Source organism: Bidens hawaiensis, unplaced genomic scaffold, assembly GCF_021521415.1.
Source record: "Bidens hawaiensis isolate Kalapana, Puna unplaced genomic scaffold, B.hawaiensis_p1.1 tig00010472_1, whole genome shotgun sequence".
In the NCBI taxonomy this organism is placed as follows: domain Eukaryota; kingdom Viridiplantae; phylum Streptophyta; class Magnoliopsida; order Asterales; family Asteraceae; genus Bidens; species Bidens hawaiensis.
In genome coordinates, this window is record NW_027491800.1 from 523,855 (window position 1) to 539,021 (window position 15,167).

At 36.8% G+C, this 15,167-nt stretch overlaps 1 protein-coding gene and 2 pseudogenes across 1 annotated transcript; 1 reads left to right on the forward strand and 2 right to left on the reverse strand.

The window, feature by feature from the left end:
- Positions 1-779: 779 nt before the first annotated feature.
- LOC143535448 (blue copper protein 1a-like) lies at positions 780-6,961 on the reverse strand (annotated as a pseudogene).
- Positions 6,962-11,386: 4,425 nt separating this feature from the next.
- Positions 11,387-11,967, forward strand: LOC143535411 (blue copper protein 1b pseudogene; annotated as a pseudogene).
- A 610-nt stretch (positions 11,968-12,577) lies between these two features.
- LOC143535429 (uncharacterized) lies at positions 12,578-14,221 on the reverse strand. The gene is made up of 4 exons (XM_077029687.1): positions 13,973-14,221; positions 13,294-13,530; positions 12,850-13,067; positions 12,578-12,758 (listed from the first exon to the last, which is right to left on the reverse strand). Exons 1-4 carry the CDS (start codon positions 14,219-14,221, stop codon positions 12,578-12,580), a joined length of 885 nt encoding a protein of 294 aa, XP_076885802.1.
- Positions 14,222-15,167: the final 946 nt, after the last annotated feature.

The window sequence follows — 15,167 nt, forward strand, 5'->3', positions numbered from 1 at the left end:
CTTTAGGTTTCTCATCCAAATTCTTCCCGAATCCTTCTAACACTTCCCAAGACTTCAACTTATGCTTCAGTCTTCCTGATATATCATTCCATGCTCGTACAAGTCTCCAATTTAGCATCTTTAACGATCAATGACCTGAAATACAAAAGCACGTATGAAGTACCAAAGTTCTAACAATATACTAAACAAAACTACATAATTAACACACTAATATATATACAAAATTCCCGTACATCAATACACAGGTTCGGCAAAAAAATTGGAAATTATTTGATCTCTGGTCAGTTTTTAATCCAAAGGTTTAGGGTTTAATTCATTATCATTCGTTGAAGTCCAAAGGACGATATAAGGCAACTTCAGGTGATCCAAACTCGTTCCAGAAGGATTTCAACCGTCAAAGCATTCCTATAATTCAAGAAGAACAAGATTTCCACATGTAGATGAATGCCTCATTCACTTGTGATCAATACCGGGTGTAGGGTTTGTGTTAGCAATTCGTATTCAACTTGACTTTTTATGTATTGTGAACTTGAATAAATTTTAATCATTCATCTATGGTGATACTATTTTGGCCTCATGCGTGTAACATTAATGAGTCATTTATTGGAACTCTACTAACTAATAAGCATGATGCTATGTATGCAATTTTATGGTTTTGTAGGTTAGGAACCAAATACTTAAGAACGAGTTCATATATGTTAGGTATATCAGCCATCTTCAAACGGATACAAGATTGAACAAACACATATTTCAAAAACTAATCATGGATGAAAACAGTTTTAAATCATGAGTAGTAAAATACTGCCGAATAATGCAATTGCAAATCCATAGATGGTCGGTACTGCCAATTTGCCTGACATAGATGTCGCTATAGGGCTTGGACTGTAATGACAAGCTTCATGTTTCTTGACTCACAATGCTTTCCAACACCACAAATGTACCATTTCCTTCTCGGGGTTTGAAGGTGCACGACATCGTGTCCACTTGTCATGATTCCATTGGAAGCTGCACTACTACATTGTTGAAAACCAGTGCCATTGACTTTCGCCACGGTGTGGACCCCAGGCGCATAGTTGAATACTGCATCAAGAGAATTGTAGGGATTACACTTATTAAACATCTTGGAATGATATTAAACTAAAGTCAATATTACAAGCTGGCTATTAGTGACAAAATGTTTTTTTGGGACTAAACTCGAATCCGTCATAAACCTAGCGACCAAAATTAAGAATGTCACAAAGTAAAGGCCACATCCAAGTTGCTGGCAAATCAGGGTGGTCGCAAACAGTACGATCGAAAAATCAACCACAAATATTAAGACGGAGTTTTAAGTCTCTAAGATTAGTCGCAACAGATTAGTGACGAGGTATTTGTAACTGCCAAGTTCGGTTGCAAAAGTTTTTGCGACAGATTGGTCGGTAAATACCCAGTTTTGCAATAGTGAATGTGAATCTAAATAACATAATCAAGAACGAATTGGTAACGGAAACACAAACGAGCACACAATATTTAGGGTAAACCTCACATATTATTATACTCAATAAACTAGCACAAACTTGTATACAATAATCCCTCTCACAATTCCATAACCCTAACATGGCTATGTATTTATAGGGAGACCCTAACTTGTCCAACAAATAAAGCCCAAATATAAAAGCCCAATTGTAACCCCATAAACCCATTACATCATTAATGAATTCCATAGGCCCAATAGTTCTAACCCGGTCACCTACACGTGACGGGCCTAATACGATGGAAATTACCAACAATCACCCCCTAATTTCCGACTCGAAACTAGGAGATCTTCAACACCGAGCAATCTTCTCATTTCGTCAAACTTGATTCTCACAAGTGCTTTCGTAAGAATGTCAGCTCGTTGTTCCTTGCCACTAATGTGCTCCACCGCTAATTCATTCCGCTCCACACACTCCCGTATATAGTGAAATCGGGACTTTATGTGCTTGCTTCGACTATGAAAAACGGGATTTTTAACCAAGGCAATCGCCGATGTGTTATCAATCATTAACACCACTTTTTGCAATTTCCTTCCAGTCAATTCTGCCAACAATTCACCTAACCATTCAACTTGTCCTGCAGCTGAACTCACCGCCATGTACTTTGCCTCGCATGATGAAAGCGCTACAGTGCATTGCTTTTGTGAGCACCAAGAAATCAGGGCTCCCCCATAATAAAACACATGACCGGTAGTGCTTCTTCCATCATCTTCATCAATGTTATGGCTACTATCACTGTACCCGATCAACTCCTTTGATCCACCTCGTTTATACCTGATCCCCCATCCAACAGTTCTTTGAATAAACTGAAGAATTAGTTTAATTACTGCCAAGTGAGACTTCTTTGGAGTTTGCAAATATCTACTAACCATGCCAACCGAAAATGCCAAATCAGGTCGAGTGTTTAACAAGTAACGAAGACACCCAACCAACTTTCGGTACTTCGTTGCATCTGCATCAACATCATCCTCGGCTTTAGACAATTTAACATTAGGATCCATGGGTACACTTTTTGGATAGCAATCCTCCATCCCGGCTTCTTTCAATAACCGTCGAGCATAAGCACTTTGATGGATTTGAATCTCATTCTCCAACTGTGAGACTTCGATTCCGAGATAGTAAGTGAGCATTCCTAAATCAGACATTTCAAACTTCTTGGACATCGCAAGTTTGAACTGATTAATGTGATCGTTGCTTGAACCCGTAACGACCAAATCATCGACATACACGCCAACAATAATAATATCGGTTCCAATCAATCTCCGATACACCGCTTGTTCTTTCGTGCACCTCACAAATTTCAAACCCGTTAAAATACCATCAAGCTTGGTATTCCATGCCCTCGGTGCTTGTCTCAAACCGTATAGAGCCTTGGTTAGCTTGTAGACCTTGTTTTCCTCCCCGGGTTTAACAAACCCATCTGGTTGAGAAACAAAGACCTCTTCTTGTAGCTCCCCATGTAAAATGCCGACTTTACATCCAAATGATGTAATTGCCATCCTTAAGTAGCTGCAATGGCAATGAGCATACGTACGGTTTCAAGTCTCGCTACCGGAGCAAAGACCTCGTCAAAGTCAACTTTGGGTTGTTGCACATAACCCTTTACCATGAGTCTTGCTTTATATTTATTAATCGAACCATCCGCATTTCTTTTCACCTTGAAAACCCACTTCAATCCGATAGCTTTAGCCCCTCTCGGTAACTTGGTCAACTTCCATGTGTCGTTTCTTTTAATGGATTCGAGTTCCGTTTGCATAGCCTTTATCCACTCCGGTTTGGATTTTGCTTCACCAAAATTCCTTGGTTCACCTTCTTCTAACAAAAGAAGTTCAATGTCCTCCTCCACTTCCGAACATAGGACATAATCATTGAACTTAACCGGTGCGATCGGAACACGTGTAGATCTTCGTAGGTTAATTTTTGGTTCGTCAAGTGCTGTTGTCGCTAAACTAGTTGCTGCTGGTGTCGCTAAACTAGTTGCTAAGTTGTTGGAATTAGCGACCAGAGCATCAGAATCTGTCGCTAAAGGGCTGATGGGCTGTCTAAATTAGCGACAGAAGCTGTCGCTGATTCTGTAGTTGAATTTGGCGACAGAGCTGAATTTTCGTCGCTAATGCTGTTGCTTCCCATAGGCTCGGTTACAACTTGGCCAACTCCGGTATTAATAATCCCATTCCAATCAACCCAAAATAAACCCGGTGCTAGCTGTGTTTCTTCATTGGTTTGACCCGAATTAGACCAAACCCACGTCTTCTTCTCGTCAAAAACCACATCACGAGCTATCACAACCTTCAGGGTATTTGGATCAAACAACCGGTAAGCTTTGGATCCGGTTTCGACTCCGATATGCACTAAACACCTCGAACGATCATCGAGTTTTTTCAAGTGAGTGCCCACTATATTTGCATATGCCACACAACCAAATACTTTAAGATGAGCAATATTCGATTTCTTTTGTTTTAATATATCGTATGGCGTTTTCTCTTTTAGGGCACGAGTAGGAATCCGATTCTCGATAGGTGTTGCATGTCGGATTGCCTCACCCTATAAGTAATTCAGAACACCCATTGCTTTTAACATACTTCGTGTCATCTCCAATAAGGTTCAGTTCCGTCTTTCAACCACCCCGTTTTGTTGAGGTGTGTATGGTGCCGTTAGATGTCTTCGAATACCTTCCATGTCAGAAAACTGGTTGAACTCATGTGAGGTAAACTCACCACCTCGGTCGGTATGAAACGTCTTGATCTTTTTCCCGACATCACTTTCAACCAATTCCTTAAACTTCTTGAAAGCTTCAAACTCCTCATCTTTAGCCTTCAACAAATACGTCCAAACAAATCATGAGTAATCATCGATTAAAACAAACACGTACCTGTTACCTGTTATTGTTGGAGGGGTAATCGGTCCACACAGATCACCGTGCACAAGTTCTAGAGCTCGAGTTTCCCTAAATGCCGCCGAATTAGGAAAGGATTGCCTCGTTTGCTTCCCGACCAAACAAGATTCACATAACTTGTTTTCATGGGTAACGCCACGCATTCCTTCAACCATCTCCTTCCTGGCCATCAGATTTATCGACTCAAAGTTCAAGTGGCCAAGCCTAGCATGCCACAACCAACTTGTTTCTTCAATTCGGCTAAGTAAACAAACCAGTTTACCAATCTTTAATTGTATCTGGTATAGCCGATTAGGGGAACGAGTCATTTTCATCAACAACCTACCTTGCCCATCATGCATTGTAAGGTAGTTATCTTTTATATGAATATCACACCCGGGTTCCAAGGCTTGACCGAGACTAATAATATTGCTTCGAAGACTCAGTATAAAATAAACATCCGTAAGCAAACGATGTTCACCACTTTTAGCCTCAAATAAAATCGACCCCTTCTCGTTTACATCAACATAAGAGTCATCACCGAACTTAACCTTTCCCGTGACACGATTGTTAAGTTCAGAAAAGAAAGACTTGTTACCCGTCATGTGGTTACTCGCACCGTTGTCTAGGTACCAATCATCACCATCTTTGGACTCGTAGTTTCCAGGTATAACCTTCTTTTCATTCAAGAACACCGTTTCTTGAACACTCTTAATCATAAACAGTGATGGATCCCTTGTCTCGGATGCTTCAGCTAACTTTGCTTCACCTTGAACTTTCTGTTTTCGGTTGGGGCACTTATGGACAAAGTGTCCAAACTCATCACATCGATAACATTGAACCTTTGAGAGGTCCCGGGTTTTGCCCTTATGTTCACGGTTTTCCCGGTTCATGGCGTTTTCTTGATGACCGCGGTTTTTACCCGACGCGCAACCACCTCGTCCTCGCCCTCCTCCACGTCCACGTCCTCCACGAGTGGACTCACGATCATTGTACCAACTACTTGAGGATTCAGAATTTTGAAACATAAGCTTACCTTGGGTTTCGGAATGCATGTCTTCTTCCCGAATCCGCTCCTCGTATGCTTTTAAACGTCCCACTACGTCTTCAAACCCAACAGTTTTGAGATCCAAAGTTTGTTCAAGAGATGCAACAATTTGAATAAACTTCTTTCGGGGTAGACTTGAAAGGAACTTCTTGACCATCTTAGTTTCCTCGATCATCTCTCCTAAACTCGCCACCTTTGACGCCGTACACTAGAGTTTCACCACAAACTCATCAATGGTCTCCGTCTCTTTCATCCTCATACCATCAAACTCGTTCATGAGAGTTTGCAATCTTGCCTCCTTAACCCGATCAGCCCCAGATTACGCGTCTTAATCGCGTTCCAAATCTCCTTGGCCGAATCAAGATTACCCACTTGCATGATTGTTGCTTCCGGGATCGACTGATAAATCAACGCAATCGCGATGTTGTTTTTATCATCATCGGTTGCACCCGGATCAATGGTATCCCAAACCTTATGCACGTTCAAGAGTACCTTCATTCGAATAGCCCATACCGTATAATTGGTAGGGGTAAGCATTGGACTTTGGAACGCATTCGGGTTCCCGCTCGTCTTCATTGTTCCTTTATCGCTCATCGTTGTTCGTAAAACTCTAACCGCAAAAAAACTAGTCGATCACACTTTGTTGAACCAAAAAATAATAATGAGAATAATAATACAAACTATTATTATTTTCCTTCTCGATCTCACGTCACCAAATAGCAATGGATCTCCCAACAAACCAATCAAGAGTCACGACTTACTTCTGAGTTATTCTCCTTGTTGACTTTTGGTATGAACTAGCCAATCAAATAATTCCTGTTCTCTTTAATTGTGACACAATCTTCCTTTTGTTTCACAACTGAACTTCGGCAGCGTGAGTGAGAGGATATAATCGATCACGACGTTGATCAATTAACACAAACCGCTTAACCGGCTCTGATACCAATTCAAGAACGAATTGATAATGGAAACACAAACGAGCACACAATATTTAGGGTAAATCTCACGTATTATTATACTCAAGAAACTAGCACAAAACTTGAATACAATAATCCCTCTCACAATTCCATAACCCTAACATGGCTATGTATTTATAGAGAGACCCTAACTTGTCCAACAAGTAAAGCCCAATTGTAACCCCATAAACCCATTACAGCATTAATGAATTCCATAGGCCCAATAGCTCTAACCCGGTCACCTACACGTGACAGGCCTAATACGATGGAAATTACCAACACATAAAACGTACCGAGAGTATCTCGAACAAAGAAAACTTTATCCTTAGCCCAAGTCTGATAATCAAAGTTGAGTTTCCAACCATTTTTCGTCCCCGACAATGTATTCCTTTGCGAAGATTGATGTCACAAGAACAAAAATTGTTGCCATGAAGACAATGTTCAAATGGGATGTGGCCATTTTGAAATAAATGTGGGGTTTAAGTGAAGATTTCTATTAAAATTAAACAAATTCTTTAAGAGGATGAAATAACTGCTACACGATTGCTGAGTATTTATACAGCGTTTTAACATAAAAGTGCAAGCTGGTAGGGTACCGGCAATAGACGGCAATGGTATCATGTGGATTTGGTCTTAATTCTGTTTGATTGCCACCCAAACAATTTAAAGAGTTTTTTTTAAATTTTAATCACTATTTTTATTTTATCTAATAAACTAAGAAAAGAACAAACTTGCGTCACATAATCTATTTAGGGTAGTATTTATTTTCTAACATGAGTGTTATAAACGAACTGTGATGCGGAATAATAAGCAACCAATTTGGCACAACAGGAACTCGCCATGATCGAACAAGGAATACTCGTAATTCTTTGAAGCTAACCAAGTTTTTTTCATCCCAAAAACAATAATCAAATGTGATGTCACGTCATTACCACATAGGCTGGGGTGCATTAACAAACTAACCCATAGTCATGTGCATTGAAGTGGTTTAATTTTTAACTAACCAAGTTTGTAATTATTTTGGTTTATATAAATATATTGGTTGGATTAAAAAGGTTTATTCTCATTGGTTGGATTTTGCGCTCGTTAAGGCATTAGCGCTCCAAGGAACTGAAGATGTGTTTGGCGCTCGTTCTTTAGGACGAAATGGTTTTAATGCCTTAAAGAAGGTGAGGTGGCAATGAGGGGCACCCCCATCACACCATAACATAGTCTAACCTACTAATAAATGTTCTAAAATAAAGAAAAAATAACTTAAATAAAAGATATATGGAATACTAAATAAAACGAGAGAATTCAATAAACCAAGGGATATGAATGATCCTGTATGAGGGCTTCAGTTGGATGTAAATGAGTCGAGCTTGAATTTAGTTTGACCTATTTAAAACCCATATATTCTCTAACTAGATAGTAACTTTTAATGCATCGAATTACCGGATAATACTGTATTCTTTTTGTTTAATACCGATGCAACTATAATTTATCAATTTCTTTACTTACATGATGAATAAACTATTTAGAAATGAAAGCTATATTTTTTGTTTCTTAAGAATAAAATCTTTGATGAAAAATGTCGCAATTCCTATTAGTGTAGACCAAGAGTAGGGGTATTCATCAAATCGAATAACGAATTTTCAAGATAAATCGAATCGAATAATCTGAATAATTGTTTTTTTTTTGCTAGTATTCGTATTCGATTAAAAGTTGAACTATTCGATTCGTATTTGTATTCGTATTATACGCCCAATTCGAAATTCGATTTGAATTCGTATTTGAAACTCGAATTCGAATCGAATTCCAATAAGTTTGATTTTAATTTGAATAAATTCAATCTAATTCAAGTTTACCTATGCCAAATTTTCAAAAACAATAATCATAATTCCAAAACAAACATATAAATTTAAAGTAGCTACAATATCACATGATAATAAATTCAAAACTAAAGTATAAATAGTTTAAAATTCAAAATATTCAAAACGAGAAGTAAATATCACTCATATGAGTATGAGCTAAGAAACAATAATATGACCTATTGGGTTTAATTAATTTGTAATAATGGACATTTATTATTTATGTATTTGACACAAAAAAATATTATTATATATATAATTTGAATTCGAATTTCTAATCGAATCGAATAATAAATAATAAAATTCGTATTCAATACGTATTCGATTAATATACTCGAATACGAATCGAATGAATTCAAATTTTTCAAAACCGAATTCGAATCTTAATAATCGAATTCGAATCGAATTTCGAATGTTTCGAATGCGAATCGAAATCTGAGCACCCCTAACGAAGAGCACATATAGTTGCAACTAAAAACCTTTACCAAGATTTACACTAATTATTGTCGTTTCATGGATGATTGGGCCTTTTCCCCACCCTTTTAATCAGTAGTAAAGGGAGGGGTGCTCCACAGTCCACAAATGTACCCCAATACTCACCACTCCCTTTTATTGTAGGGTCGGCCCTAGGGGGCTGGGGCTGGACACCTGGTTAGACCAGAAATTTTTTTTTTTTAAATAATTTTTATGTATTTTATGAAAATCAATATATATATTTAATGTTTAAACTCAACTATATAACAACTAGTTTTATTAGAGGCAAAGGTGTGTGACTCTCAACCAAAAGGTTGTGTGTTCTAGTCTCATTTGAGACATAGTTAAGCCTATTTTTTCACAACCCAAATCATAACCAAGTAATTAGCCCATTTAAAAATTAAAATTTTTAAATCCAACAAAATAATTCTTTTACTTAAGACACAAAATATTTTTCGCCTTCGGCCTAAAATATTTTACCAATTCTTAGAAACGGCCATACCTTAATGACATGTCATTTTCATCTTTCACTACCTTAATTCACTTAAACACATAGGACACTTCACTAATCAACTACCCCAAATTTTTGTTTTCTTTTAAAAAAAACTAATGCATTAAATTGAAAAAAAAAATACATAATTCAAATAAAAACATAAAAATGGACAACGTAGATAACATTTGAATTATAAAGCAAAAGCATAAAATTAATCATCCACTTCGCATACGGAGTCGTCTTGAGCCGGAGGTGAAGCAGGAACCAGAGCCATAAATTGGGGATGATTTCTTAAAATATCCCACATTTCAATGCTCCTTTGATTGATAGAGCTTTGATAGTCACGTTGCGCTTGTGAATACGCATCTTGTTCGGGCATCTCGGCAAGTGCTCGTACGTAGAATCGTGGAATTAATCAACTTTGTTTTTAAGGTTATTCTATTTTGTGTTGATTTGGTGAATGGCACAGTTGTCGGTACCTCTAAATTGAGCAACATTGTTTGAACTGCAGACCAAAACTGATCTCTCGCTGTGCCATTGTCCGTTATGTACATCCAAGCATTCGTCAGCGCGACCTTGTCGTCATTGCTCCATGTCAATGGTGTGGCTCTCGTAGGCATTTGAGAAGGTTAAGTACATGAGATGAGTAAAGAAGATGAACGTACGAAATGAGTTTGTAAAGTTATATTGAGATTGTATGATTTAAAACGTGTTAAAATGGTAAATGGTTGAAGATAAATAGGAAAAAAATATTTTTTTCTAAACTTCCAATGCCCCCAACGGTCCAAAATTGTGCAGCAGTCAAATTGTTTCTTGTACAACATTTGGGGATGCCGAAATGGGTCTAAAACCCATGGTGGCGGTGTGGGTACCTGATTTGTGTATCTTTCAAGCACCCCTCTCCCCCTAAGTGGATACTTGACTACCCGATATGTATAAAGTCATATATTATGAAACAAAAATTAGCAATATTTGAATTCGGACTTCTAAAGCTTATTTTAAAATAATAGAAAATGGCCCAATATGATTGCAATCGATGCTTGCAATGAAACTGAAGGTGAAAGGTGGCTACTTATATTGTCTTGTACAAAGATTCGACAGCCGAATTACAAGTCACAAAGTCCGCAATGTGACAATCATCTTTCACTTTGAAACATTTACATATATTTTTCTTTTTTTTCAAATTAATAGACAATCATGGTTTGATAAAAAGTTAGTCCTTAAATAAGAGAGAACTGTGTTACTATTTTATGTAATAAATACATAACTTAAAATAGGACAACTATGACAGATTAAAAAATAAATAAAAAATAACTAAAATGTCTATTTGACCCGTCAAAGTAAACAAAACGTCCATTTGATCAGTTTTTTTCCATAACGTTCACCCCCAATCTCGTCGACCCGCACACTTTTTAATGATTAGCTGACGAGATTTTCAACCAACAAGATTTTGTCACGTGTCATAAAATTGTCGGGTCGATAGTTTTTTTAATTGTCTAATACGACGGGTTTTTTAGACGTCCGATGAGATGGCGTCTGATGAGATTTATCTTAAGTTCCGGCGAGATCTTTTTGCCTTCTGATGAGATATACTTCTAACAATTGTTTGGCTTTAGACGAAATATCTTGGACAAGTGACTAAACCTAGTTGGTTAAAAATTTTATTAAGCTATGACTAAAAGCCGTTGATTCGATGAGATTCGATGGGTGAACATTTTAGGAATATAAGATGGTTATATTGATATTTTTTTTACCATGTTCAAATAGACATTTTGACCGGTCGTTAGACCATGGAGAAGTCAACCTTTTGTGGCGTATACTAGCATAAATTTTAAAGGGCCAAAAATTGTTAAAATTATCATTATTATTTGCTTAATTAATTCTTTTATATATTGATCCTTCATTATTATTTAATCGTTATTATCATGCGCTAGCATACTTAAGGAAAAAAATGGCTTACCATTTATATGTCACATGTCAAGAATCAAATAAATTATAGTGCTCCTTCACTTTTCAAAACTATACGGCAATTGCCGTCTATAGCCGGTTCCCTAGCCACTTTGCATCTCTACAATCTCCAAAACCATGTATAAATACTGCAAATTCTCACTGAATTTAACAACTTAGAACCATCTCATAACAGTCATCGATTACAAAACTCAGAAATATTTCGAGAATGGCCGTATCGCGTTCAACCATTGTTTTCATCATGACAGTTTTTGTTCTTGCAACTTCAATTTCTGCCACTGAATACATTGTCGGTGATCAAAACGGTTGGAGTCTTGACTTTGATTATCAAACGTGGACCAAGGATAAAGTTTTCTACGTTGGAGATAAACTCGGTACATTATATTCCTACAAATATCTATAGTTAGACAATGCTTGTTGCATCGTATTCAATTACGTCCCTTAGGATTTCACTGAGTATATTTGTTTGTATGTTTAGTATTCAATTACGTGCCTGGCGTCCACAATGTGATGAAAGTCGATGGCACCGGTTTTCAACAATGTATCACTTCATCTTCCAATGGAACTTTGACAAGTGGACGAGACATCATCATGCTTCAAACCCCCGGAAAGAAATGGTACATTTGTGGTTTTGGGAAGCACTGCGAGTTGAGAAACATGAAGCTTGCCATCACCGTTCAGGAAATGTCTCCGGCTCCAAGCCCGTCTGCATCGTCCACATTGTCGGTATCCACAACATATGGTTTTGTGGTTGCATTATTTAGTGGACTCGCGTTATTCTTGGTTTAATTCTCTTGATGTGTATAATGCTTTTGGAGAACGGGTCTCTCTAGAAGCAACATCTCTAACATTTAGGATAAAAGTATGGTTTGCCTACATCCCCTCTTAAGACCCTACCAATAACTTTGTTATGTTTGATATTTTATTGATTATTGTCGTTGTTACCGTATCTTTTGTTGGTTTACCCTATATGAATTGATTATTTTTCATATAACGGTTTGCAATTATTATTATATTTCAACACGAAACGCGTTACCTAACCCGACATGACCAGTTTTGACTTGGAACGGAATTAATTTTAATCACACAAGAAATCAATTATATGCAAACAAGTTACAAGCAAACTAAAGAAAAATAGAGATTATAAATCTTGCCCAAACCTGCCATTGTTCCCTCCCCCCAAACTGTGGCTTTGAAGCAAGCAACATGGTTTGAAAACTCTAATGTCTCAAATTAAGTGATTACTAACCTATAATGTTATCTTAACCTATTGAAGGCCACACCTACCCTGTGTACGTTGCAGGTTTTACCTGTCCTACTGGTTAGCCAGGTATTGATGGGACCCGTAAGTTTTCTCTAACGAGTTTTCACCATTGCCCAAAGGAATCTAATGTTTCTGTCACAATAACAACTCTTCTTCAACTGCTTGCAACTCACTAAGCCGCTTTTTCGCAAAGATTGTGACTATTATTGTGGTTATTATCGTTAAAATAAATCCACAAACCGTTAATACAATTTGAAGCGGTGCGAGTGACCGTTGATCTTTTGAAGCAACGGCCAGTGTTTTTATCACTATACCCCTGAAAAACAAACAAACAAACAAGCAAACAAACAATAAATAAATATGTGTTTTAGATGTTCTCCCACACAAGACTTGAATAAAAATCTTACGTGTAAATCGCAATAGAGACTTCTGGCACCATTCCAACTAATGTTCCAAACAAGTATGGAACAAATTTAACATCAGTAGCAACAGCACAATAATTGTATACAATGTACGGAAACGGGGATATTCTTAATAACGTCACGGCTCTAAACTGATCATACCAATCTCCTTCGCCTGCTAATCTCAAAATCGATGCTTTTTTCGGATATCTATCTAACCACCACTGGATAATACACAAAAAGGAAAAAAAAAGTATAGTTATAATTGTAACCTTCATGGGGTGGGGCACAAATAAGTGTCTGGTCACATGCTCAGCACAAGCTTTACTTGATCCGTCAATCTCATTGGTTAGCAAGGTATTGATGGAGACAGTAAAAACACCGCTTACGACTCTTACGATCGCCAAAATTAAAATAAAATAATCATTGAAATGATACGGGTATACTCACTTGAATTTTATGGTAAAAGAGGGAGCCGAAGAAATAAGGAAGTGTCACACCAATGGTAACACCACACATTACAAGTAAAAATCCTAAACAGTAACCAAAACTCATGCCTGCAACCCACATCGAGGGCGTAGACGGTATCAATATGCTCGGAAAGATTGCCACCGATGAAAATATTATGACCGCTAATACTGGTTTACTAAATGCCTTGGTCTCCCAATTTAGTATAGGTATAACCTCCTGAAAAACATGAGCACTAATATTATTAGATTGAATCAAATCATTACTCTCATGAATTGGATTTTGAGAAGCTACTGCTTTTGCTAAGGCAGTGTTTCTTAGATTGATTATTATAACTACCCGGCCATGTCTTTTGGAATAAGTAGAGACAGGTGCAACTCGACTGTATTAAAAAATAAGTTGAAGCTTAAAGCCCAAATTTAAGGGTTTATAAATATTGTATACAAAAAATGTGTGTTATCGTATTTCCACTTGTTAGGATTTAAGCAAAAAAATCTTCTTACGAAAATGATCCGATTTTAGAATCCACTGATATTATTATTTGTGCTGAATATATAAACAAACAAGCTTCATATGGTTCTTTTCTGTCCCACAATCACAAATTCTAATGAATGGATGAATGAATGCAAGTGCAATGGTCATTAAAGATATCAAAAGATACCTTGTCCATTAGAAAGTGTCCGATCCATACCACGAAACAAAACGCCAAGATAACCAGAAACGTAATCATAAAAATAAGTTTCCCCCACCACCAAAAACTAATAAAATCCCCGGACGACGACGAAGAAGGAGACAAAGACAAACCACCGTCACCCAAGCCGTCTGGGGACGTCATAATTACATAATCCGGTTTCGGGTCTTCAAACCCAACCTTCAGTTGTGTGATTCCAGCATTGTTTTGAAGCGCCATTTTGATCGATAGTGATATCGTATCAAATCAAACCCCTGGAATCGGAGGGGTTTGAAATAGCTGTTATGTTTTGTTGATCAGAAGAAAGAATGTGAAAGGAGAATTTTGGAAGAATCAAATGGAATGTTTTATAGGGAAAGAAATGTAGGTGGAAAGACATGTTTTGGTGTTGGTGTTTTTTAACGGTGTATTTTGTTTGCCATCCTAATGCTTCCGGTCCATTTAAGGGTGTTTATTTTTCAGCAGAATGTTTGTTATTTCTTTTTGGTTTTGGCTTAAAACTTTTGTTGATCTAGAGGTTTTAAACTTTTAATATATATTTATACTATACTATCTATACTATATATAATGCATGAGACAAAAACAAATTAAGACACTTGATTTTAAAAGTTTTACACATTTTAATGCATAATGTATATGTATAAGAATGGGTAAACTTGTCTTTTAAACACAATTCAACCAACTTACAAGCTTACCCCCTCATCTTTAACCATATTATATTTTTTATTTCAGTTTCAAACGAACCACCCCCTACGACTTTTAAAAGACTATAAATTTTTCATACGTTATTGTTTTTGTGCAAAGATTGCACCATAAAAACGAAATTTTTATGTTCTTTAATTTGAGTATGAAATTATTATAGTTTTTTCAATTTAAAAAAAAAATTGGTATGTTAACTAAAGGTGTTCAATGCCAGTTTTGATATTTTTAAGTTAAATGTATGAGCTCAACCGTTAGTAATGATTTTTTATTATCGAAAATTAAAACCGAACAATTGAAAATTGAAACTAAACCATTACTAACGGTTTGGTTTTGTTTGGTTTCACAGTTTAAGCTTTGGTAAATTTAGTTACAGATAAATGATAACGTACATATGTGTACAATATGTAAATCGGGATTAAATAAAAATATACATATGTGTGTAGTTAGGGTTTTTTCTAATGAA

Bases quoted from the DNA above. Each gene is read 5' to 3' on its own strand.
- LOC143535429 (XM_077029687.1), bottom strand. From the start codon at position 14,221: ATGGCGCTTCAAAACAATGCTGGAATCACACAACTGAAGGTTGGGTTT. The intron at 13,531-13,972 runs GTATCTTTTGAT...CATGTTTTTCAG, and splicing joins GACACTTTCTAATGGACAAG to GAGGTTATACCTATACTAAA. The intron at 12,759-12,849 runs GTAAGATTTTTA...TTTGTTTTTCAG, and splicing joins GTCTCTATTGCGATTTACAC to GGGTATAGTGATAAAAACAC.